This window comes from Pongo pygmaeus, chromosome X, assembly GCF_028885625.2.
Source record: "Pongo pygmaeus isolate AG05252 chromosome X, NHGRI_mPonPyg2-v2.0_pri, whole genome shotgun sequence".
Lineage (NCBI taxonomy): Eukaryota > Metazoa > Chordata > Mammalia > Primates > Hominidae > Pongo > Pongo pygmaeus.
In genome coordinates, this window is record NC_072396.2 from 122,788,398 (window position 1) to 122,814,365 (window position 25,968).

Genomic DNA, 25,968 nt, shown 5'->3' on the forward strand with positions numbered 1-25,968 from the left:
TAGCAGGATAGGGCTGGAGAAATTAACCATTGCTGATTAAAACAAAGTTGACAAACTAATAGTTATTTCTCTACAATTTGTTGTTTCTTTGCAAGGGGCATTTAAACAATTTACATAGTCTGTTCAATTGTGATACCTGTTAATTATCTCTACTCATAGAGGGCTTATTTTTTCATGAATGGCTAACCGTATACTAAACATACTTTTAAAGTAAATTAGATCATAATCTAATAAAATAGAACTGGTATTTTCCTTCATTCATACATTACAATATTTAGTCTCTCAGAAATACAAAGGCTGATTGGCTTGTATTCATTTTTAATGTATTGATTTCTTAATTGAGAAGCAATATGGTATAGGTTAATAGAAAATACTCTTCCCATACTAGTCCTGTATATTGCTGTGTTGCATTGAAAAAAAAATCCACCTGTTTAAAATGTTGGGATTAAGTACTTTAGAGATCATGTATGTAGTATTTGTTTGAGATTTCCAAGTTGAAAGGTGGCACAAATATTTTGAAATTATATGTAAGAGCCTTTTATTTTCCTGAAACTTCCAAACAGTGGTTTCATAAACAGGTATTGGTGAAATCAGTTCTGTCATTCTCAGTGGGGCATAAACCATATTTTTTAATGTTTTATAGACCCAACTTTTAAATAATGATGGCCATAACCCATTAATGAAAAAAGTGTTTGATATACATCTTGCTTTTCTTAAAAATGGACAATCTGAAGTGTCGCTGAAACATGTATTTGCCTCACTGAGAGCTTTCATCAGTAAGGTAAGGACAGAAGCTTGGGAGCAGCCGGTGGGCTCTGTCATTGCAAAAAGGAAAGACGGGACAATGGGGGTCATTGTGGTGACATATACAATGCCAGCTCATGAAGCCATTAAGTACTGCCATTGTAAATAGAAATACAGAACAACAAAGCACACACAGAGGGCCTGACCATGAACCCCCTCAAATCAGAAGCTACTTTTTATTTCACCTTATCATACCTTCCCTTTTCCATTAAGCTCCTTTGAAGAATATCATTTTAAAATTACCAAGCCTGCCAGTTCTCTGTTTTGCCTCTTTTTAAAAGTATTGTCATGTTGGAGGTATATAAGCCATGAGTGCACTCATGTCTAAACACTTTGAAAGGATCCAACTTTTGTAATCCCAGGGTCTTGTATAATATCTTGGAAATGGTAAGCACTCAGTACATGTTCAAATGGATGAATCCTGCCTTTCAATGCTAGCCATAACCGAGGGCCCTAAATGTGCAGTCCACTTACCTCAGCTAAACAATAACCTCAGACTTGGTTTTTAGGAAGAAATATGGCTGAAACAGACAGCAAAGATTTATTTTCTGTGCTCAGGGGCTTTTTAAACTTAAGAATAAACATAATTAACCAAGATAGAGCTAAGGTTATGGAAAGGCACAGTCCAGATCTTCCACTGGTTTATGTAACTACAATAAGGCAAAGAAATTCAGTTTCTTTATTTGTGTAATAAGCTAGCTAAGCTTTGAAAACTTTTTGCCATCCTCATTATTTAGACAGTAACCAATTGCGTTTAATAGATACAGAAATTAGATGAATTTGAAGCTTTTTATTGCCGTTCTTTAATATAATTTATGAATTAAAAATCTATGGGAAGCCAAATTCAACACAAGCATGTTACAAGAAACTAAAGGAAAGAGATTCAGAAATAATTCATTTAACAAAAACTGTGTAGGTACTTACTGGATATAGTCCCTAAGGGCTTATTGTCCAGTAGAGGGAGGCACACACACATCAAGATACACATACACAGAAACAAATACCATCAGGATAAAATAAGTCTGTATAGACCTCTGGGGGTGAGCAGGAGAAAAACTCTAATTTAGCAAAAGTTTTTCTGCAGCAACGGAGCTAGGATTTAATATGGATTCACCAAGAGATGAAACTAAAGATGTAAATGGAGTACAGATCATGTGGACTCATCTGAAGAGTTGGATTTCATCTTTCAGGCATCAGGTAGTCATGGAAGGGTTTTAAGCAGGGAAGTAATACAATTATATTTGTATTAAGAGGGAATTGGTAAGGACAGGGGAAAATCTCTTGTGTTGAAGAAGGATTGGTGACAATGTCAAAGGCAGTAAAAAGACTAGTTGCAGTAAGCTAGATAAGAAATGAGGGCCTGAAATAAGGCAGTGACAGTGGATATATGAAGGATCAAAGGTAGATGAGACATGTTGAAAAAGGATTTACAGGATTTGATCATCAGTCCACTGACAGTATGGTGGAGTGTGGTGGTTGATGTGAAATACAGTGGAAGGACTACATTCACAGTAAAAGTTAATGAGTCCTGTTGAATTTGAGTGCCTATGGGACATTAGGATATATGGATCTTTGCTCTGGAGAGGGATCAGATTGGAGAGCCAGACTTGGAGTCATTCTCCATTCATCCATACTATATTTATTGAGGACCTTCTCTGTGTCAAGTGCTGTACTAGGTCCTGTAGATACAATGGAGATGCAAAATAAATATACTCTTTGCCCTCATGAAGCGTTCAGTCTTAGTGGGGATAGGGGAGACAGAAAATAAATAATAAAAGAATTAGTAATTATGAGCCAGGCGCAGTGGCTCATGCCTATAATCCCAGCACTTTGGGAGGCCGAGGCGGGCAGATCACCTGAGGTCAGGAGTTCGACACCAGCCTGAACAACGTGGCGAAACCCCGTCTCTACTAAAAATACAAAAATTAGCCGGGCGTGGTGGCGGGTGCCTGTAATCCCAGCTACTCAGGAGGCGGAGGTTGCAGTGAGCCAAGATCGCACCACTGCACTCCAGCCTGGGTGACAGGGCAAGATTTCGTCTCAAAAAAAAAAAAAAAAAAAGAATTCATAATTATTATATGTTCTAGGAAGGAAACAAACTGGGTGCTGAGACAGTAAGTGATTTGTGGGAGATAATCTTATCTTAGATAGGTTTGTCACTTTTAAAACGAGACCTGAATCTGTAATCCCAGCACTTTGGGAGGCTGAGGCGGGCGGATCACGAAGTCAGGAGTTTGAGACCAGCCTGGCCAACATAGTGAAACCCTGTCTCTAGTAAAAAATAAAAATTAAAAAAAAAAAAAATTAGCCGGGCATGGTGGCATGTGCCTGTAGTCTCAGCTACACAGGAGGCTGAGGCAGGAGAATCACTTGAACCCGGGAGGCGGAGGTTGCAGTGAGCCGAGATCGTGCCATTGCACTCCAGCTTGGGCAACAGAGCGAGACTTTGTCAAAAACAACAACAACAACAAAAAAAAAACAAAAACAGAGAGACCTGAATTATTGAAAAGGGGCCAGCTGTAAAAAGAGCTTAAAGAAGAACTATCTAGGGAGAATGACATACATGTGCCAAGGCTCTGAGTTGGGAAACAGTTTGGAATATTCTGAGAACTAAAAGGCTGGTATTTTTGGAGCATAGTGAACTAGCGGGAGCATCAACATACAAGTGGTAGTTGAAGCCATGGGAGCGGTTTGATTTTCCCTGTAGGGTACATTGAAGAAGAAGAAAAACAACAACAAAAAAATCAAGAGCAGAACATTGGAGAGAAACAACGTAGAAGGGAGGTTCAAAGACGAATCTGTAAGGGAGATGAGAGGGAGCAGTCACAGAGGTGGGAAGAAAGGTAAGAAAGAAGGATATCATGGAAGCCAAAGAAGGAAAGAGTTCCAACATTGTCATGACATATACAGAGTAGTCAAATAAGATAAAGGGGAAAAGAGGTCTGTTAGAATTGGCAATTAGGTCATTGATGATTTTAGCCATTGCCCACTCAGAGAAGTGAGTGATGTGGGTAGAAGACTTAGTGTAGTGATGAGCTACACTATAGCTATGATCTCCCTTAAATGTTTATTTTCATACCAGAGTATCTGCTTCATCCAGAGTTAGTTTAGTCTGGTGAAATTATTAGCGAGATTTCCCAATTGCCAATCAGAAAACATTTATTAAGCATTCATTATCTGCATAGAATTATACTTGGTATTAAGGTGAAATAAAGGGTAGATTCCTATATGTGGGTCTAAATTCAAGGTTCCTAAGAAATCATTTTTAAAAGATGGTCCTCTGGCTTCACTCTCTGAAAAACATCTATTGTGTACCCTGAAGCAGCTTATTGTTATTTGCTTGCCTAGACCTAAAAGCATGGGAAATTGTAACAAGTCTATGTTACCTGTTGTGTCTTCCACAAAGCAGACTGAATACATTCTTAAAGGAACAGGCCACTTGTCTCTTTTGATAATTAGTCACTTTCTTTCTCCTTTTCTATGCTAAAATATATCTTAACTATCAGTGTTTATGTGAAGAGGATATGTGTGTGTGTGTATCTCCTATATCCCATTTGTTAAAAGATGAACTTCACTTGCTGAGTAGATTTTAGCTATAATTTTCTCAGCACGTTGATGTTCACAATAAAGGAACTGTTGAAATATAAAGCAAAAGAGTAAGTAATGAAAATTGACCTTCCCATTTTTAAGCCCCCATTTGAGACCCATCATTCATCATTTCAGGCATTCTTTCAAAACATATTGAGAACCTGCTTACTGTATTATGGTGGTGCAAAAGTAATTGCCACTATATCACTATATAGTGGCAAAAACTGCAATTACTTTTATATATATTATATTATTATATAATATTATATAATAATTATATATTATATATTATTATAATTATATTATATAATAATTATATATTATATATTATTATAATTATATTATATAATAATTATATATTATATATTATTATTATATAATAATTATTATATTATTATTATATAATAATTATTATAATATTAATATATAATATTATAATAATATATTATTATTATATAATATGTTGCAGACTCTCTTGAGCTCTTCTCAGATCTATAGCATTTATATTCAGTACTTCTACATCTTTGTAATAACTTGTATACTGACTTAAGTTCTATTATTATCACATGCTGGTGTTTATGTTAACTAGTTCAGGCTCTCTGGAGAGCAGAGCCTGCCTTATGTTGATTTTGTATCCTCAAATCCCCCAGCATAGTTTTAGGTGAGGATATAGAGAGCACTTGATATTTTATTGATTTTATGATTGGATTTTAAATACTTATTTCTGTTTTCCCTGTTCTTTAGTTTCCTTCAGCATTTTTCAAAGGAAGAGTAAACATGTGTGCTGCATTTTGCTATGAGGTTTTAAAGTGCTGCACATCGAAGATTAGCTCAACCAGGAATGAAGCATCTGCACTTTTGTATCTTTTGATGAGAAACAACTTTGAGTATACCAAAAGGAAAACCTTTTTGAGGACACATCTACAGGTCAGTGAAAATAAAAGCACCTCTTCATCTTTCTTCTCTTCAATCTTTAACCTCTAGATCAAGATCCAGAGCCACCCAACCCAGTCCAATACAATGTGGCCATCTAGCACTTGATGTGTGGCTAGTCTAAATTTAGATGTTCTGAAAGTGTCAAATATACTGTGGCTTTTGAAGACTAAATATGAAAAAAATAGAATATCTCAATTGTTTCATATTGATTATATATTGAAATGATATGTTGCCTGTGTTAGGTTAAGTATATTAAAATAAGTCTCTTTTTAGTGTGGCTACTAGGTAATTGATAATTACGTATGTAGCATGTGTCATATTTCTACGGAATAGAGCTGCTCCTGAGCAGAGAAGAGCATAGGCTTTATTTCAGCTTTTATTTTATTTATTTTTTTTTGAGACGGAGTCTTGCTCTGTCGCTCAGGCTGGAGTGCAGTGGCATGATCTCGGCTCACTGCAACCTCCACCTCCCGGGCTCAAGTGATTCTCCTGCCTCAGCCTCCCGAGCAGGATTACAGGCGTGCACCACTATGCCCAGCTAATTTTTGTATTTTTAGTGGAGACGGGGTTTCACCATGTTGGCCAGGCTGGTCTCAAACTCCTGACCTCTGGTGATCCACCCACCTTAACCTCCCAAAGTGCTGCGATTACAAGCATGAGCCACCATGCCCAGTCACTAGTTCAAATTTGAGGACTGCCACATACTATGTGACCTGGAGCAAGTTACTTCCTTAGCCTCTCAGTGCCTCAGTTTCTGCAAATGCGGTGGGGTAAATATTGTTACCTAGCTCATAGGATTTTTATGAGATGATTAAATAACAAGCTTGTTAGATTTTACAGAACAGATAACACAGTTTATGTTTTTCATGCTCCAGTATGCCCACTTATTTTAAAAATGAGAGATGTCTCAAGGTTTAGTGGAAAGCATTGACTTTGGAATCAGGCCTACCTGCACTTAAATCATAGCTTAAATCCTTACATGCCCTGTGACCCTAAGCAAGTCACTCAATCTGGCTGAACCTGTTCCCTTATTTGTAAAATGAGACTGAGTATTTCACTTTGCAGCATTACCCTGAGGATTAAAATAAGGTGTGTATAGTGCCTATAGTGCCTGACACAATGTGTAGCACAAGATAGATACTTCCTACATGATAGTTATTATTCAACATCTCCATACTTTTGGGTTTATTGGATGAAATAGCTCTGAACTAAACCACAATTGGGACTGCTTGACTCAGTAGCCTTCATTGTAATAGGGGAAATCCTTGGTCCTGTTTATATCTTTACTGTCATGGTCTGTCCCATTAGGGTTGTTTACTGGAGATAAGATTATTAATGGGGAAACAACCATAAGCAGCTTGTTGAAAAATGTCATCAATAATGTGAAAATCTAATAGGAATACTGTGTATGCTTCCTGTAAAAGTCTGCTATATAATTACTTCTGCATGTTAGAGTCAGCCATCATTACACATCAGATCCTTTACTGTTTGCTTTTATATGAGATGGCACTTGGAAACCCACCTTCCCCCAGAACATTGTTCTAATTTGTGTGCCAATATACCTGAAATTCCCCCATTGGTATTGATTCTTCTGGGTCAAAGCATCAGTTTTCTTTAAGTCTTTTATTCAAATATAGACAAATTAATAAATGTGAAGACTTAGAACACTGTCTGGCACATAATAAGTGCTCAATAAAGGATTAATTAGTACTCTAATGGTTATGATCTCTTTCATTCTCTACAAAGTAGGGATTTTTATCATAGCCATTTTACAGATGAGAAACATGAGGCACAGAAAGGTTAAATAGCTTTTCCAAAGCCACACAGTGAATTATTGATAAAGTCAAGATTTGTATCTAAGGCATTCAACTCTAGAGCCCATACCCATGGCTATTACTGTATCTTGCTTCCTAGGACCAGTGGTAAAGCATCCAGCCATTAACATCTTAGCATGAATTGTTTTGGCATTCACCCAAGGGAGACTGAGAGATTTAAAAGTCCTGTCAAAGGCAGTGGTTCATGCCTGTAATCCTAGCACTTTGGGTGGCATAAGTGGGTGGATTACTTGAGCCCAGGAGCTCGAGACCAGCCTAGGCAACATGGCAAAATCCTGTCCCTACAAAAATACAAAAAATTAGTTAGGTGTGGTGGCACACATCTGTAGTCCCAGCTACTTGGGAGGCTGAGGTGGGAGGATCACCTGAGCCTGGGAGGTCGAGGCTGCAGTGAACCAGTGAACCAAGATCGGACCACTGCATTCCAGCCTGGGCAATAGAGTGAGACCCTGTCCCAAAAAATAAAAAGTACCATCAAAGTCCATTCCATAAACTTTTGTTAAACTAGGTAAGCCCTGGTCAAAAACAAAGAAGGTTGCTGAGGCACTGGACTTGGAAGTCCAGCCAACTAAAATAGACTAGTGAAAAGGAATGAGAAATCATCAAAGAAAAACATGATTTATTCTCACCTTTGCCACAGCTACAACCTAGAAAGCATATTTAAAATGGAGACCTGACTACCATTGTATCAGTTCACTATTATGAAAATAGTTTTAGATCTGGCTATCCTATGAGTTTTGAAAAATTGTTTACGTCTAACCAAGAAAGATCCTTTAAAATTTGAAATGGGGCCTTTCAAGTTACTATTTCAGCAGAAGAATGTAAACCCCTCATATATGAAGGGTACATTATGATGGTACAGTGTAGAATCTTTAAAAGAAAAGCATTTCATGTGAGTGCTTATGTACTTATAAAATGATGAGCATAGGCAGCATTTGTTCAAAAGTTATTTGGAAAATAATATTTACTTCTTCCCACAGATAATAATTGCTGTAAGCCAACTGATAGCTGATGTAGCACTAAGCGGAGGATCAAGATTTCAGGAGTCTTTATTCATTATCAATAATTTTGCAAATAGTGACAGACCTATGAAGGTATGTTCTCATTTCAGATAATAAATTAGAACCACCTTTGCTATCAGGGAAGTTTAAACTCCTAAACTATCATTGGATTCACAACTTTTGATAGTATAGAATGTACGGAATGTGAGTTTTATGAGTTAAGGGCTTTGTCTTGTACATCACTATATCTCTAGTACCTAGAACACTGCCTGGTACATAGCATATATTCAATATCAGTTTAGTGGATGGATGAATGAATATACTATGTATTCATAGTTGTTATGGCAAGTCGAATCTGAATTTTTTTTTCCTGGGCTTCATTTCCAAACTTGCTCAGAAAATATATAGATCCTTTATTTTTTAACAATTGTCACCACTTTTAATATTGGTTAAATAAGGACTGAATTTGAAATTTCACAAAATTTCACTTAGAATAGCTAACAGTTGCCTGATCCATTGCCAATGGATGAGGAATGGCACAGAAGGGATTCATTATTTGATGGTTTTGTGAGTTTTGAAAATTATCTGTTAACACCAAGGCTGTCACTCTTAAGCACCATTTTGCTGAGGCCAAACCCAAGACTCTGACCACTGTTCCACTTTCTTTCCTATATGCTTAAAACTTATAGCACTGTAAAAATTCATCTGTTGCTTTGTTGCATAGAGTGCAGGTTCTGATCTTCAGTGACACATGTATACAAGGGAAGAAGAATCCTTTGCCAATAGGACTTTTCCTCCCAGAAGAATGAATCATCCCCATTCTTGGGAAAGGTCATCTTCCAGCACAGTTTGACAACATTGTGTAAAATCTGAAAAAGATTAAAAGCTCATAGTCACAGCATATTTGATGTTTGGATGTGTAGAATCTATGTACCAAAAAATATTCCCATAGGAATGTTGCTTGTACTGAAAAATAACAGTGTGTAGTGCCAGCCGCTCTCAGGCTGGGAAAGTTTGCTTTCCAGCCAGTTCTACTAGTTCCACAGGGGATCAGTATATGCTCCAGCTAGTCTTGTGAGCATAGAAATAAGTTACATCACTTATGCTTATACTCTAAGGAATTGTTTTTACCAGTTGTTACCATCCTTAGTACTATGTTATATAGGTAGATTGGTAAGTTTTTCTAGGTAAATGGGGCTTGTATACTCTCTCCTTGATAGGAAATATTTTTCTTTTCCATAACTCATTTATGAAATGACTTAGTTTTATTCTGTTATGGCAGTCATTACCAACAAACCCTATTACGAAAAGATATGGCTTTCCCCTGGTAAATGGGATCTCTATTAATGTATAGAAAGGAACTTTATGTATATAATTATTATTTTTAAAGGGACTCAAAGCCAGGTAGGTATTTTTTATTTCTATTGTATTTATTTATTTATTTAGAGACGGAGTTTCACTCTTGTTGCCCAGGCTGGAGTGCAATGGCCCGATCTCGGCTCCCTGCAACCTCCACCTCCCAGGTTCAAGTGATTTTCCTGCCTCAGCCTCCCGAGTAGCTGGGATTACAGGTGCCTGCCACCACGCCTGGGTAATTTTTTATATTTTTAATGGAAATGGGATTTCACCATGTTGGTCAGGCTGGTCTCGAACTCCTGACCTCAGGTGGTCCACTTGCCTTGGCCTCCCAAAGTGCTGGGATTACAGGCATGAGCCACTGCTCCCGGCCAAGAAGACAGTGTTTCAAACCATTTCCCCCACATATTGTGTTCATATTGACAAGCTCCTTAACCCCTGTACCTGTCTCTTCCTCATCATCTCTGAATCATATAGATAATTGTGATTACTCCTGTGGGGATTAAGAGGATGCAATAGGACTTCCTTAGCAGTAGCTAGGGTAAAGAGGAAACTCTGGTATTCTTGGCACCAAAAACAAACTTTGAAAGCTTAATGATCTCTCTAAACTTTCTGGGATGTTCTGTGATTCATGACCTCCCATTTGTGTAAACAGAAATTTCTGCAGTATGGTTTTCACCTTAATGTGTGTGGTAGTTAGTGGATGGAGTAGGTATGCTCATCAGAATGGAAGAGTGGCCAAGAGCACCAGCTCTAGGGCCAGACTGCCTGGGTGAAAATCCTGTCTCTAACATTTACCAATTTTGAGACTTTGGTCAAGCATTTAAACACTTTTTTATAATAGTACTTAACTCATAGGGTTGTCGTAAAAATTAAAACATGTAAAGAACCCAGACCAATGCTTGGCACATAGTAAGCTATTAGTTTTTAGTTACTGTTACAAGAAGACAGCAAACAAAGATCACTCCCATGGCTGTGGAATTCACAATGGAGGATCTGGGATTCAAAGCCAGGTAGTCTGGCTCCAGAGCTAATGCTTTTATGTCCTGTGAATGTACTGCCACCAAGGTTAGAGCCTTTGAAGCCTGGGCTAGTTACATATTTTAAAAATAATTTATTTAAAATTATTTCAGTGTACTATATGCAATACCAAGAACTGTAACAGGAAGTGAAAATCATATTATGTCCTCAGCATTGGATGACAAGCCTTAGAGCACATCGATATTGTTGTTAAACATGTCTTTTTTGTTTGTTTTGAAATTAGGCAACTGCCTTTCCCACAGAAGTCAAAGACTTGACCAAGAGAATCCGCACTGTTCTTATGGCCACTGCCCAAATGAAGGAGCATGAGAAAGACCCTGAAATGCTAATTGATCTCCAGTATAGCTTAGCCAAGTCCTATGCAAGCACCCCAGAGCTCAGGAAAACCTGGCTTGATAGCATGGCCAAGATTCATGTAAAAAATGGAGATTTTTCAGAGGTGACTACTTAAAGTTTTGTTCTAAATAGCCCTTCAAAACACCTTGAGCATGTTCTGACAGTTCTTTCTCTGCCATCCTTTTTCAGGCTGCGATGTGTTATGTCCATGTAGCAGCTCTAGTTGCAGAGTTTCTTCATCGAAAAAGTAAGATATTTCTGTTTTTAGAGATGCGGGGATTTTCATTTAGCATAATAGTTTTTTATCTTTGTAGTTTAGCTGTGAATATGATATAATAGAACGCTGAAAAGTATGTTCACCCTTGGCCTTATTCAGTGTTAAAAATAAGCTGTTACAAAAGAAGACTGGATTGTTTGTTGTCCCTTCTGCTTTCATTAGAGATTACAAGAAAAGTTAAGTAGTACAGGGTGGCCAGGTGCAGTGGCTCATGCCTGTAATCCCAGTGCTTTGGGAGGCCAAGGCTGGAGGATTGCTTGAGGCCAGGAGTTTGAGACCAGCCTGGGCAACAGAGTGCGATCCTGTACCTATTTTAAAATAAAATATAATATATAAAAAAAAAAAAAGTACAGGGCCAGGCCTGATGCCCAGTGTTTATTTTCCAAGACTGTCCCTCCCTGGAAGACTGCCACAAATTAAATTCTTCTCAAGGCTCAAGTCGGGATAACACAGATTATTTGTTTCCCCGTCATGTGTCTTAACATCACCAACTGCCCATAGACTATGTCTCTCCAGCCACTTTAGTGCAGTGATACCTGGGTACTAAAAGGGAGTCATACTCTTGAAGGGCTTCAGGTCCAGCAGCCCTGGATTCCTAATTTAAGATTCCTAATTCAGGAAATCTACTTGGAAGTGTCCCTTTCCATAAACAGTATTGTTGGCTACTGCTCAACAGTATTGTTGAACAAACTGCATCTGCTCAAATAGTAACCCAGTTGAGTTAGGTTTAAACATTGATTGGCAATGGAGCTGGCAACCAAGAAATCTCTATCTCAATGTCCAAGCTACTTCCTTTAAGGCAGTGGAATGAGTAACAATACGGCAAAATGAAACCAACTTATTAAAGGAGTCATATCACTCTGGCTTCAGCTGTAGGAACGCAACCATATTTTGTTTTATTTTTAAATTCCAGAATTCCTACAGTTAACTATATATCTATCATTTCACACTGAGGCTCAGTGTTTGATTGCCTCATGTAACACCCATGTGGAGAATCTTTTTCTAAAAAGATTCTTGGCCGGGTGTGGTGACTCAGACCTGTAATGTCAACACTTTGGGAGGCATGGGTAGGTGGATCACTTGAGCCCAGGAATTTGAGACCAGCCTTGGCAGGAATGGTGAAACCCCATCTCTACAAAAAATACAAAAATTAGCTGGGCATGTTGTCACATGCCTGTGGTTCCAGCTATGAAGGAGGGTGAGGTAGGATCATAGCTTGAGCCCAGGACACTGCTCAACCTGGGTGACAGGACAAGACCCTGTCTCAAAAAATAATAAATACATAAATAAATAAATAAAATTTTAAAAAAAGATTCTTCTTAAGTAAAATGTAGATTTGTTTTACTTATATTTTAAATTAACACTTTCTGTCTGACTCTGGAATTCTTTTGAACAATCTATATGTTTGATATACTTTAATTTTCTCCTTTTAGTATACATATGTGAGTTGTAAACAGAGAAGGAGATTAATTACCAAAATGAGGCCCCATTTGAGGGTTTTTTTTGAAAATCACTGGTATGCATATGAAATCACAGTATAAGTAAATATTGAAATTACACACCTGAAATTCCAAATTTCTTAAACGGAATACTTAAACGGAGAATCTTAAACGGAGTACTGTGATTTCAAGTATGTCTTCAGAGAAATAGGTTAATATTATCTTATCTTTTTAATTAGAAATCTGGCCAGCATGGTGGCTCATGCCTATAATCCCAGCACTTTGGGAGGCCGAGGCAGGTGATCACCTGAGGTCAGGAGTTGGAGACCACCCTGGACAACATGGTGAAACCCCAGACGTTGTGGCACACAAGTGTAATCCCAACTACTCGGAAGGCTGAGGCAGGAGCGCTTGAACCTGGGAGGCGGAGGTTGCAGTGAGCCAAGATCACGCCACTGCACTCCAGCCTGGGCGATGAGAACAAAACTCCATCTAAATAATAATAATAGTAATAGAAATCTGAAGATTTTTATGTCCACTAAGTCTAAAACTGTACTTTTTAGATTTTGAAAATAGTCAATTATATTAAAACTATTTCCTGGAATGTTTTTGTTTTTTTCACAAGTGCAGAGACATTAAAGCTAAGCAAAAATCAAGAATTATTTATCTTTATTATCAGTCCTTAAGCTTTAGAAATATAATTTCTTGCTATGGTTTTTCTGGATATTAGCATGAGGCAGGTAGCATAAACACCAAACTGATATGTTTCAGGAAGTGGAAATAATATTTTCAACTAGCCATTTATATATTTTATAATAACCTCAAGGTTTTTTAGAATTTATTCTTCATAGAAATCAAAGCACTCTTCACTAAATGAGGAGAAAATGTTGTTTTGAATGTTTAAAAAAATGATGTTTAAGAGAATTTATGTATTTATAGGTGTCATCTATTTTTAAATTTCTTTTAATTAAATTTTATTTTATTTTAAGTTCTGGGATACATGTGTAGGATGTGCAGGTTTGTTACATAGGTAAACATGTGCCATGGTGGTTTGCTGATGCCATCTATTTTTAAACCTGGAAAATTCTATTTGCCTAAATTAGAAAACCTTATTCTAAAATAGTGGTAGTAGTAAAAGTCCTCAGGGTTTTCCCCACTTAGCTTCAGTGATCCAAAACACCTTTTTTTCTTAATTAGCTGATTCAACTATACTAGCTATACCAAGGTCGACTACCAATTTAAAACACAAAAACCTAAACTGAGTATTATTCTAAGTGAACTAACTCAGGAATGGAAACCAAATATTGTATGTTCTTGCTTATAAGTGGAGCTAAGCTATGAGGATGCAAAGGCATAAGAATGATAAAATGGACTTTGGGGACTGGGGGTGGGGGCCAGGGAGGAATTAAAGACTACACATTGGGTACTGCTCGGGTGACAGGTACACCAAAATCTCAGAAATTACTGCTAAAGGACTTATCCATGTAACAAAAAATCACCCGTTCTCCCAAAACTATTTTTTTAAAAAACCTGTAATCTGTTAACCTCCCATCCATTCTGAGAAAGCATTAGTGAGCTTTTTGAAGTCTAGATAAGACCTGGCAATTGACAGAGTAAATAAAAATACATTTGAGTGCAGAACTGAAAAAAAATCATTGAATTTACACTTAAGACCAACGTATTTGACAAAGATAATTGGGCACCTTTAGAACTCTTTGTTTTCTATCATTAAGTGCCCTTTGATAATGAAGCCAAGAGAGAAGGAGCATTAGAGTATATTTTAAATCCCTGATACATATCCATTGCCAAAAATGTTTTGTTTTCTCTAATTCCTAACCAGTTTCTCTTGAAGTACATTATAAAACATTTTTAAATCAAGATGGAATAAAATACTACTCATCAGTTGACACATTGGAAGCAGATGTTCTACTGTGTAGCGTTTTTAAGGAAAAAAAATACTTTGTCCTATTGGATCATTGCCTAAGCAGGGAAGGGCTTAGGGGCCCTTGCCCCTCAAAGGTGACTACACAACACCCACAAGGGACCATTTCCAGATCCTTTTCTTCACTGTGTCAGGTGCTGAACTGACAGGAAAAGGGAAAGGAGGTATGCAGTACTCCCTGCCCCCACCCTCACCCTACCCTCAAACTTCTTTCAGGCAGCCTGAGCTCTTGCTTGTTCTACCAGAGAGACTTAGGGATCACCTACTCTCTTCCCTTTATTGAAGGCACCTCAAAGTGATAATACTGAGTGTCATTTATTCTCCTCCCTCCCAAAAAATATAAAATAAAAAATGTCAGAATTTGCTTATTTTTATTTTGTTTGAGAACCGCAAAATTTCTAGATCACATTCTCCCGTTTTTCTTTTCCTGAGAGAGGGTACAACTGTTTTCCCCAGGGAAGACAAGAGTCAAGTCTCTGCATTCTTTCACCACCAAACAGCATCCTAGGTTCAGCAAAGCTTCAGGCCTGCAAGAATTCACCTATCAACCCAGAAAAAGGAATTTCCTTTCCCATAGAATCTGGTTTTTTTCATTCCTTACAGGGTAATGTTGCTCTCTCTCCCAAGACGTGGTATCCAGGATCTAATAGCTTGAGTTTCATGAAGCTTTTTATTCCCTCATTCTTTCCTAGTCATAGCTTTTTCCCTTCTTATCCTCCCCTCAGGACTCTTAGCTCTTCTTCTTCTGACTAGCCATCCTTTTTAATCCAGGGTTGCACTGCTATCCCATCTTCCATACCCCTTCCCACTTTTTTTCACGGGATAACTTGGATTCAGGGTTATGGTCTCTATCTGAACAGTTTCCATCTTGCTTTCCCTAGGACAGCAGTCAGGAATACAGAAGTTACAGCTATAAACGGCAAGGTCAAGAGTCCTGGTCAAATACCAGAGAAACTGATAGCAGACTCTCCAGGACCACCTTCTACAGGGCTGCATAGGTCTACATGAGATCCCTCAAACAGATGCCTCCTTCTGTTGGGATATGTACACTGGCCAATTCTAGACTCAGCAACTTGTTTCATTGGAAAATCTTTCTAGAACTAAGAAGAATCAGGATTTTTCTCCAAGCATTTTAAAGAATCTAACAAAGGGTCCTGATATAATTGGATATTGATGGGTGTTGTTAACTTTAGCAAAAAGGGGGAGGAATATAGTCATCTCTGGGTAGAGATACATTATCAGGCAGATGCATTAAGATAACACACTTAGCAAGAATATTGGACTCTGAAGCTGAAAATTCACAATAGTAGTCTTTGCACTAGATAACCCAGACACAACTTTCAAAAGTGGGTGTTTATGTCTTTGTTCCTGAGATAAAACATAATTTTCCCTACTTCTACTTAAGATACACCGGAAGACTCTAGCAAGATGCTTTTAGCCTCATCTCATCTCTGGCATAGGAGTGTGCCTTAAATCCTCCCTTAAATCCCAGCATTCTAGAAAAGCCCTACATTTGGAAATGACTTAAAGTAATAATCTCTTTTGAACAGATGGGATTTTTTTTTCTCCCAGTCATGGACCTAGCTGCCTGAGGCCTTCAGGGATTGACTGTCTTCTTCAATAAAGGCTATGTTCTTTGTCTCTTCACTCAAGTCTTGGGCCCTCTTCTTTACGGCCTAGCTCTTGACTTGATAGTGGTGATCAAGTGGGATGGTTTCTTCTACATTTCAAAAAGTTCTCCTAATGCACTACTGCACAAAGAGTATCCCACAGACCAGCTGCTAGTCTGAGAACTGTTTATCACATGTTTACAAGATAAGGAGTATTGTCCTGAATGTAAATGAACCATGTCACTAAACACTCTGTTTGTTCAACTGACTTGTTCCTTTTAATAGAAAGACTTTGTTGAAGAAGGAAATGAGGAATTGATTTACATTCTGGTGAAAGTTCCTTATCTTTTTATGGTCCAGTACTTTGAATAGAACTCTCTAGAGGTCTTGTAACAGACCATTTTAGGCATGCTTATCTTCAAAAACGAAGCAGGCTATGTTTTATCTTCAGCGCCTTTTATTTATTATTATTATTTTTTTTTTGAGATGGCGTCTCGCTGTGTCACCCAGGCTGGAGTGCAGTGGTGATCTCGGCTCACTGCAAGCTCCACCTCCCGGGTTCACGCCATTCTCCTGCCTCAGCCTCCCGAGTAGCTGGGACTACAGGCGCCTGCCACCACACCCAGCTAATTTTTTGTATATATTTTTTTAGTAGAGATGAGGTTTCACCCTGTTAGCCAGGATGGTCTCAATCTCCTGACCTCGTGACCTGCCTGCCTCGGCCGCCCAAAGTGCTGGGATTACAGGCGTGAGCCACTGTGCCTGGCCCAGTGCCTTTTATTAACTACTTTATTTGAACAAAAATGGTCCTACAGCTTGGTGGGTCAAAGTAAATATCACTTTCATTCCTGGGGCTCCTTCTTCCTTAATTAAAACTCACTGACTACTCCCATGTATTTCTCCCTTCTTGAAAAAGTATTTCAAAGCCAGGCGTAGTGGCTCACGTCTGTAATCTTAGCACTTTGGGAATCTGAGATGGGTAGGATCACTTGAGCTCAGGAGTTTGAGACCATCCTGGGTAACATTGCAAGACCTGGTCTCTACAAAATATATAAAAATTCACCAGCTGTGGTGGCTTGCACCAGTAGTCCCAGCTACTTGGGAGGCTGAGGCAGAAGGATGGCTTGAGTCCAGGAAGTCGAGGCTGGAGTGAGCTATGATCACGCTACTGCACTGCCGCCTAGGCGACGGGGTAACACTCTGTCTCAAAAAAAAAAAAAAAAACAAGTATTTCAAAATAATCCTCTTCCCCTAGCAGACTTTCATCTTTCTCTCAAAGAAGTGTGGTTCCTACTTCTGTGCGTGGTTCCTACCCCATGTTCTGTCAAGCATCTTACCCAGAAGATACATGTCTAGTGATTAGGTTTCATTTAGACAAGAAGAGTTGGAAAAATCCAAGCCCTGATATATAACCTCTTTTCCACCAGAATTCTGAAAAATCTCTTCAACATGAGGTCTGATTTTTTTTTAAACCTTCCTTCTTCCTTCCCCAACCTCTAACAGGAAGATTACCAGATACTTAGTTGTAAGTAAAGGTCATTATTTGTAAGTATCACTGTTAGATTGTAGAACAGTAGATTGCAACAGCCATTTTTTTGTGCGTGTGTGACTAGCTCCTATCGGAAGGAAACTTTATCATTGAAACTTTTTCAATGGTTATGTTATAAAGAGGCAGAATTTTCCTTGAACTCTAAAATTACAGCCCACTTAGATAAAGGTAAAGGCAGACACAGTAGGAATGTTTACACATGTTTCCCTGTTTAGAATCTATAGGAGGTGGCCTTTACACCTAGACTGTTGCTTGACAGTAACAATTTGGTCCAGAAGCCTACAGCAGGTGTTCTCAGCTTGAGTTCACTTCCTACTTCCCGGGAGTCCAGCTGGCAGCAATTATTTTATTCTACCTTGAGAAGGCTAGTTTATTTATTGGTAGGCTTATTTGCTAATAATAATTCATTGAGTACTTACTAGGCTCCATTCTAAACGCTTTACATTTCATTTAATTCTCATAACATAGTTATTTATTATCCCTGTTTTACAGATGATAAAACTTTTTATAGTCCCAGGGAGATAAACATTAGCACAAAATCACACAGTTAGTGATAGAGCTGAGTCTACGTAACCCCAAAAGTGATGGTTCTTCCAGTGCCCCATCCTGTTTTCTCTAGGATGCTTCATCCCTGCCATCTGTTTTATTTCCTGACTCTCTTAAAAGTCCTAGGCCAGACCTTCTCCAACATCTCACTTCCTCTCCCAAATCTTAGTGAAATTAGGCACTAGACATGGTTACCAAAGATCACTTAGTGGTTACCTGAAAAGTGCCTGCCCTCTTGTTTAGATGATAGAACATAAATGTATACAGGATCAAAGTTTAAATAAGAATGTTTAGATTGCACTAGGTGAACATCTATCCTAGCCATTGAAGATGATACATAGTCAAATAATAAAAGTTATTCATAACTAACTTAAGCTCACTTTGTAGGGGGAGAAACTAATAAAATATGTAGTAGATAGAAACAAATTTTAAAATTTTTTGTAAGTGAAAATTGTACTTAAGACTGATTCTTACAAAAATATGTGTTTATTTTAAGTAGCCCATCTCTGTGAGGCTCACTGTTATTTACTAAATGCTTTCTCATAAATTTACTCCACTATTTTTTTTATTCACACAGAATTATTTCCTAATGGATGTTCAGCCTTCAAGAAAATTACTCCCAATATAGATGAAGAAGGAGCAATGAAAGAAGATGCTGGGATGATGGATGTCCATTATAGTGAAGTAAGGATTCCAGGGCCTGCATTGCCAGTTATATAAATTTCACTTCTTAAAATTCATATATATTAAACAATTATTACAGCTAACCTAATTTTGAAGGTAACTAAGGGTTAATGAACTTTAAGTATTAAAACTGTCCAGGGCAAAGATGTTCCTGTTTAGAGGGCCCTGTCTTTTGAACTGGTCCCATTGTCTAGTTTTACAAATACAGCATTTGCCATCCTCGAGTCACCATCCCAATAACTAGAAAAGAGTCAACACATGTTGGAAATTTTTCCATAAAAAATAGAGTTAACATTGCTCTTTACTTCAGCTAAGACAGAGTATGTACAAAAGTATTTTTAAATGGAAAATTTCTGCTCTAAACGCCACATGGATAGAAAACAGCTTTGGCTCTCAGACAACAACCAAAGATTTATTGAACATTGACTTAACAGCAAGGCCTTGGACTTGGTGACCTAGGAGCTTTAAATAATTAGATGTGATTAGTCCCTGACCTCCAAGGTCCACCTGAAGAGATAATACATGTACATGAAATGGAAAAAAGACTTTTGAATAATATTTGAATAATACAGACAATATGTGCCATGCAAAGTCAAAGGTGAAAGATGACTTAGAGCTCAGGTAAAATAGAGGAGGTATGATCAGAGAGGGATTGGAAGAATGAGGACACCCAGAAGGCATTCTAAGAGACAGGAGAAGAGCAGGGACCACGACTAAGAGGTAGGAAAGTGTAAGACATGTTTGAGACACAGTGAGTGGATCCTTTTGGCTATAGCAGTAGGTTCTCATAGAGAAGAGTATTAGTTGAGGCCAGATTTTGAAAAACTTTCAATGTTTGGGCTTTATTCAGTAGAATATTGAATTGGTATCAAAGTTTTTTTTTTTTTTTTTTTTTTTTTTTTTTTACAGAGCCTCGCTATGTCGCCAGGTTGGAGTGCAGTGGCGCAATCTTGGTTCACTGTAACCTCTGCCTCCCAAGTTCACGCCATTCTCCTGCCTCAGCCTCCCGAGTAGCTGGGATAAGAGGTGCCCGCCACCACGCTCAGCTAATTTTTTGTATTTTTAGTAGAGACAGGGTTTCACCATGTTGGCCAGGATGGTCTCGATCTCTTGACCTCATGATCCACCTGCCTTGGCCTCCCAAAGTGCTGGGATTACAGGCGTGAGCCACCGCACCTGGCCTCAAAGATTTTTGAGCAGGATAATGACTACATGAAAGCAAGGAAGAGGGAAGGCTAAGTTGGTGATGATGTAGGAGATGTATTGAAGATACAGGGATAGGAGCTAGAGGCAGGGGCTAGAGAGAAGGCTACCCTAATTATCCAGATACGAGTAGTTAAGGCTTAAACCAGGGTAGTGAAAGATTCAGGAAACAGTGTGAGGAAAAGATGATGATTTGCTGGCTGTGGGAGGGGAAGGGTCAAAGGTAGCTCTAAGATTTCAGGTTTGGAGGTTAAGGAGAAATGATAGATGGATGGTTTTGCAGGAAAAGTGATGAATTTCATTTTATAGGTGAGTTGATTTTGAAAGCTTATCAAAATGGAAATAACCATCAAGCCATTAGAAATGTGGAACTGAGGCCGGACGCAGTGTCTCACGACTGTAATCCCAGTACCTTGGGAGGCCGAGGCAGGTGGATCACCTGAGGTCAGGAGTTCGAGACCAGCCTGGCCAACATGGCTCTACTAAAAATACAAAAATTAGCCAGGCGTGGTGGCACCTGCCTATAATCCCAGCTGCTCGGGAGGCTGAGGCAGGAGAATCACTTGAATTTGGGAGGTGGAGGTTGCAGTGAGCCAAGATTGTTCTACTGTACTCCAGCCTGGGTGACAAAGTGAGACTGTGTCTCAAAAAAGAAAAAAAAAAAAGAAATATGGAACTGAATCTAAGGAGAGAGATTAGGGTTAGAAATACACATCTGGAAGTCATATCCTTATGAGGACCAAAGCAGACTGAATGTTAGACATAATACGGCGAGTGAAGACCAGAGAATCAAGGACTGAACCGGGGGGAAAAGTTCACAAAGAGTGTGAACATAGAAAACAAGAAAGAAACACAGAAAAGAAGAGATTGAAGTTATAGTCCCATAAAATTACATTTCTTTAAAAAATTGTATTAAACAATGAGATTAAAATTACAGTGACACACTTCATAAACACTTTATGAATTGATTTTTTAAAATACACAAATCTCAACTTAGCTCTGGTTTATTTAGTTAAATTAATGATACACCTAGAAGCTTTACCTACTATTTCTACATAGTCAGTCTCCCTATCAGTAAAATAAGGACAATAATACTATCATGGTCACTTCACAATACATGTGAAAACTTAAAAAGTCATGAAGTGTGAGAATAATGTCAGGTTTTATCATTGACCTACTTGGCAGTGAGATTTCTTAAATGCAAGTTGGTGTCCTTTTACCCTCAGAACCTACAAGGATAGATACTTAAAATATATTTGCTGAATTAATTGATCATAACAGAGATGCAAGATACTTGAATTTTTATTCCAGCTTAATTTTTGACTGTATAGCCTTGGACAAGTTAATTCATGTTTCTGGATCTTAGTTAGATGATTTCCCAGAGACCTGCAGGTTTTACAGGCTGACAGCAGAAAGATTCAGAGGATTTCGTGGTGCTTAACTGGTTCAGTACAACTGAACTTATATCCTTGCCTTCTAAACAGCAGCTTCAGTGTATTCATAGAAATGGCTTTGAGCTTGACCCTTTTTTATACTCTTAAGGAGAGCAATAACTTTTCTTAATAATCAAAAACTGTAATTAGTTTTCTGTATAAACACATTTGTTGGAAATCTTTTGGGTTCTACAAGTAATTTATACATACTTCTATTTGATATATACAGGTAGAATCATGTTTTACCAAGTGCCGCTTTATGTTTCAGTTTGCATAATAAGGCTTCTTCCTTACACCCTAGCCAATTAAAAAAACTGACACTGATTTAGAAGTTACATTGAAATGAAAAATACAAACTGTTGTCCATTTAGTGCTTGTATTTAAATATGTGACTTAAACCGGTAATAATGCAATGTAACTTGTTTCCAAAAATGTATTTCTGACTTGATTTGCAACAGTTATTTTTTTCTGCATGACACCACCTCAGGAGGTCCTGATGACATGTGCCCCTGCAATAGATTTTAAACATATAATTAATATATAATTGGGCTGGGCATGGTGGCTCACGCCTGTAATTCCAGCACTTTGGGAGGCCAAGGCAGGCAGATCACTTGAGGCCAGGAGTTCAAGACCAGCCTGTCCCACATGGTGAAACCCCGTCTCCACTAAAAATATAAAAATTGGCCAAGCGTGGTGGCACAGGCCTGTAATCCCAGCTATTCAGGAGGCTGAGGCACAAGAATCTCTTGAACCCCAGGGGCAGAGGTTGCAGTGAGCCAAGATCATGCCACTGCACTGCAGCCTGGGCAACAGAACGAGACTGTGTCTCAAAAATAAAAATAAAAATGATATAATTAATATGTAATAAAATCTTAACCAATTTGATGAATTTTGACAGTTGTATACACCCATGTAACCTACCATCAGAAACAAAAAATAGAACATGCCCATTCCTTCGGGAAAGGTTCCCTTGTGCCCATTTCCAGTCAGGCTCCCCACCTCCACCATCTGATTTCTATCACCATGAATTAGTTTTTATGGCATAAAAATGGAATCAGTCATTCAATATGTACCTTTTTTTATCTGGCTTCTCTTGTTCAACCTAATGTTTTTGAGATTCATTCATATTGTTGGGTATATCAAAAGTTTGTTCTTTGTCTTTATATACAAATTTTAAATCCATTCAGTTGATGGATTTTGAATTGTTTCCAGTTTCAGGCTGTTATGAATAAGTCTGCTTTAAACATTCCTATCTATGACTTATTGTTGACATATGCTTTTTTTCTCTTGGGTAAATACCTAGGAGTAGCATTGCTGAATCCTAGGGAAGATATATATTTAACTTTTAAGAAATTTCCAAAGAGTTTCTCAAAATGGTTGGACCGTTTTATACTGTTTGCCAGTAGTAGATGAGAGTTCTAGTTGCCCTACATCTTCCCTAGCATCTGATATTGCTGATCTTTTTAAATTTTAGCCATTCTATTAATATTAGGTGTGAATCAACATCTCATTGTGGCTTTTATTTGTATTTCCCTAATAACCGATGATGTCTACCACTTTTTCAGGTGTTCCTTGGCCTCTTTTATATTTTCTTTTGTGAAATGTTTGTCTTTTATCCATTTTAGAAATCACATTGCTTACTTTTTATTGTTGTTTTGTGGGAGTTCTTTCCTGGATATAAATCCTTTGTCAAGATGTATGTGCTGTATATTTCTTTACCAGCTTCTGACTTGACCATTCACTTTCTTAATTGAGTCTGTGGTTGAGCAGAAAATTTTGGTTTTGGTTGTAATTGATGAAATCCAGTTTGTTATTTTATAATAATTTGTTCTTCTTGTATCTGGTCCCAAAAATCTTTGCCTACCTCAAGATCCTGATAGTGTTGTCCTGTGTTTTCTCCTAGAAACTTTGTTTCCGAGTTTTGTGTAGGTCTGTAATATATTTAAAGTTCATTTGTGGAATGAAATAGAGGTCAAAGCTCTTTTTTTTTTAAGACAGTTTTTTTTTTTTTTTTTTTTTTTAAGACGTACCATTTGGGGAAAAACAAGACTTTCCTTTTGTCACATTGAATTTACTTTGGCACCTTGGTCAAAAGTTCGGTTCTTCATATTTATGTGGGCTATTTCTGGATTCTCAGTTCTCTTCCACTGATCTGTTTGCCCATCTTGATGCCAATATCACACTTGATTACTATAACTTAAGTCTTGAAATCAAGTAGTGTTAGCCCTCCAGCTTTATTCTTTCTCAAAGTTGTTTTGGCTATTCTACATCCTTTGAATTTCCATATAATCTTTAGAATCATCTTTTCTATTTCCTCAAAATAGCCTGAGAATGGAGAGTTTAACAATATTGAATTTCTCAATCAATGGATATTTATTTGGGTTATCTTTAACTGCCAATAATATTTTATAGTTGTTAGGGTAGAAGTCTTGGGTTAGATTTATTGGTAGATATGTAATGTTTTGATGCTATTGTAAATAATATTGTTTGCTTTTATATATTTATTTTTTAATATGTTGTTGCTAGTATATAGAAATATAATTGATTTTGTATGTTGATCTTATGTCCTGCAACCTTACTAAATCTGCTTATTAGTTTTCGTAGTTTGTATGTTTTTTAGGATTTTCTACATATACAATTATGCCATATGCACGGAACAATTTTACTTTTTCTAATCCTGTATGCCTTTTCTCTTTATCTTGCCTTATTGTACTGGCTAGAACCTTCAGCATAATGTTGGATAGAAGTGGTGAGAGCAGACATTCTAACTTGTTCTCAATCTTAGGAGAAACATGTCTAGCCTTTAGGTTTTTAGTAAATGCCCTTTATCAGATTGAGGAAGATCTCTTCTATTCTTTGTTTCTTGAGTTCTTTTTAAATATCATGAATGGGCGTTGAGTGTTGTAAATGCTTTTTTCCTGCATCTGTTGAAAGAGATAGAATTTTTCTCTTTTATTCAGTTTATGAGGTTGTATATTACATTTTTTTTTCTAATTGTAACCTAACTTTACATTCCTGGGATAATTTATACTAAGTGTGCACCTTATTTTTAATTCCCCCAATGTTTGTCCCAAAATTGCTGGAAATCTTAATTTGGCTAGCAGATGTTAATATACAGATCTTTTATTCAAGTGGCAACATTTATTTCACATATACTATCCAGTGACACTAAAATAATTACTGGAAAAGCCAATGTAAGTAAAATATTGTCCCTACTCTCAAAGAATCACAGCCTATTGGAAAAGTCAGATATGTAGATAATATGTAAATAATGTACAAATATAGTGATAAATCTTTACCAAAAAGTTAGTGAAATAGAAAAAAAGATGTGTAGTGTCTTGCCTACCCTATATTGATAAGGAGAAGGATCCTGGAAAAGGTGATACCTAAAGTGTTTTAAAGAGATTAACCAAGTAGAAGGGATTAAAGGGAGGAGGGCCACAGCCTGAACAAAGACATAAAGCTAAGACACACCATTGTGCTTCAGGGAAACTGCTAGTAGTTCACTGTTGTTATAACATAAAGTACAAAGTTTGGTATGATGAATGATAAGATTATGGAAGTATCAGCCACATCATTGCAAGCTTTATGTGCCACATGAAGGAGCGTGTCCATTGTTCTGTGAGTGATGCGGAGCCATTGCCAGATTTTAAGAAAGGGAGAGTGGCACGTTCAGGTTTGCGTTTTAATCAGAACCCTATGGCAGATGTGTGGAAGATGTATTTGAAAGGGCTAAGACTGGAGGCAGGAAGATAAATTAAGAAAAAAAATAGTGAAATTTTGCACCTTAGCAATGAGAGAAATGGAGAGAAAGGGTCAGATTTGAGAAATATTTAGGAAATAAAACTGGCAGGACTTGGTGATGAACTCATTAGAGAATGAGTAAAGAAAGAGGGTGTAATAGTTTCATAGATATCTGAGCCTATTTGGGCTTCTATAACAAAATACCAGAGACTGGGTAGGTTATAAGCAACAGAAATGTATTTTTCACTATACTGGAAGCTGAGTAGGTGAAGATAAAGGTGTTAGCCGACTTGGTATCTGGTGAGGATCGACTTCCTAGTTCATAGATGGTATCTTCTCACTGTGCCCTTACGTGGTGGAAGAGGGTGAACTAACTCTCTTTTTATTAGGGTACTAATCCCATTCATGCGGGCTCTGCCCTCATGACTTAGTCATCTCCCAAAGTCTCCACCTCCTAATACCATCCCCCTGGGGGTTAGGATTTTAACATACGAATTCTGAGTACACAGAAACATTCAGGCTGTAGCACTAAGACTGCAATATCAAAGTACCCACAAATTGGGTGGCTTAGAACAAGAGAAATTTATTGTCTCACAGTTCTAGAGTCTAGAAATATGCAGTCAAATTGTTTTCAGGGCCATGCT

General features: G+C 37.7%; 1 protein-coding gene across 2 annotated transcripts in view; it reads left to right on the plus strand.

Moving 5' to 3' along the window:
• DOCK11 (dedicator of cytokinesis 11) overlaps positions 1 to 25,968 on the plus strand; it is a 193,349-nt gene that overhangs the window by 148,443 nt on the left and 18,938 nt on the right. For both annotated transcript variants that reach the window (XM_054472262.2, XM_054472263.2), the window contains 6 exons: positions 644 to 781; positions 5,137 to 5,319; positions 8,144 to 8,257; positions 10,785 to 11,000; positions 11,087 to 11,144; positions 18,838 to 18,944. In XM_054472262.2, coding sequence (XP_054328237.1) covers positions 644 to 781; positions 5,137 to 5,319; positions 8,144 to 8,257; positions 10,785 to 11,000; positions 11,087 to 11,144; positions 18,838 to 18,944 — 816 coding nt within the window. The remainder of the gene's footprint in view (positions 1 to 643; positions 782 to 5,136; positions 5,320 to 8,143; positions 8,258 to 10,784; positions 11,001 to 11,086; positions 11,145 to 18,837; positions 18,945 to 25,968) is intronic.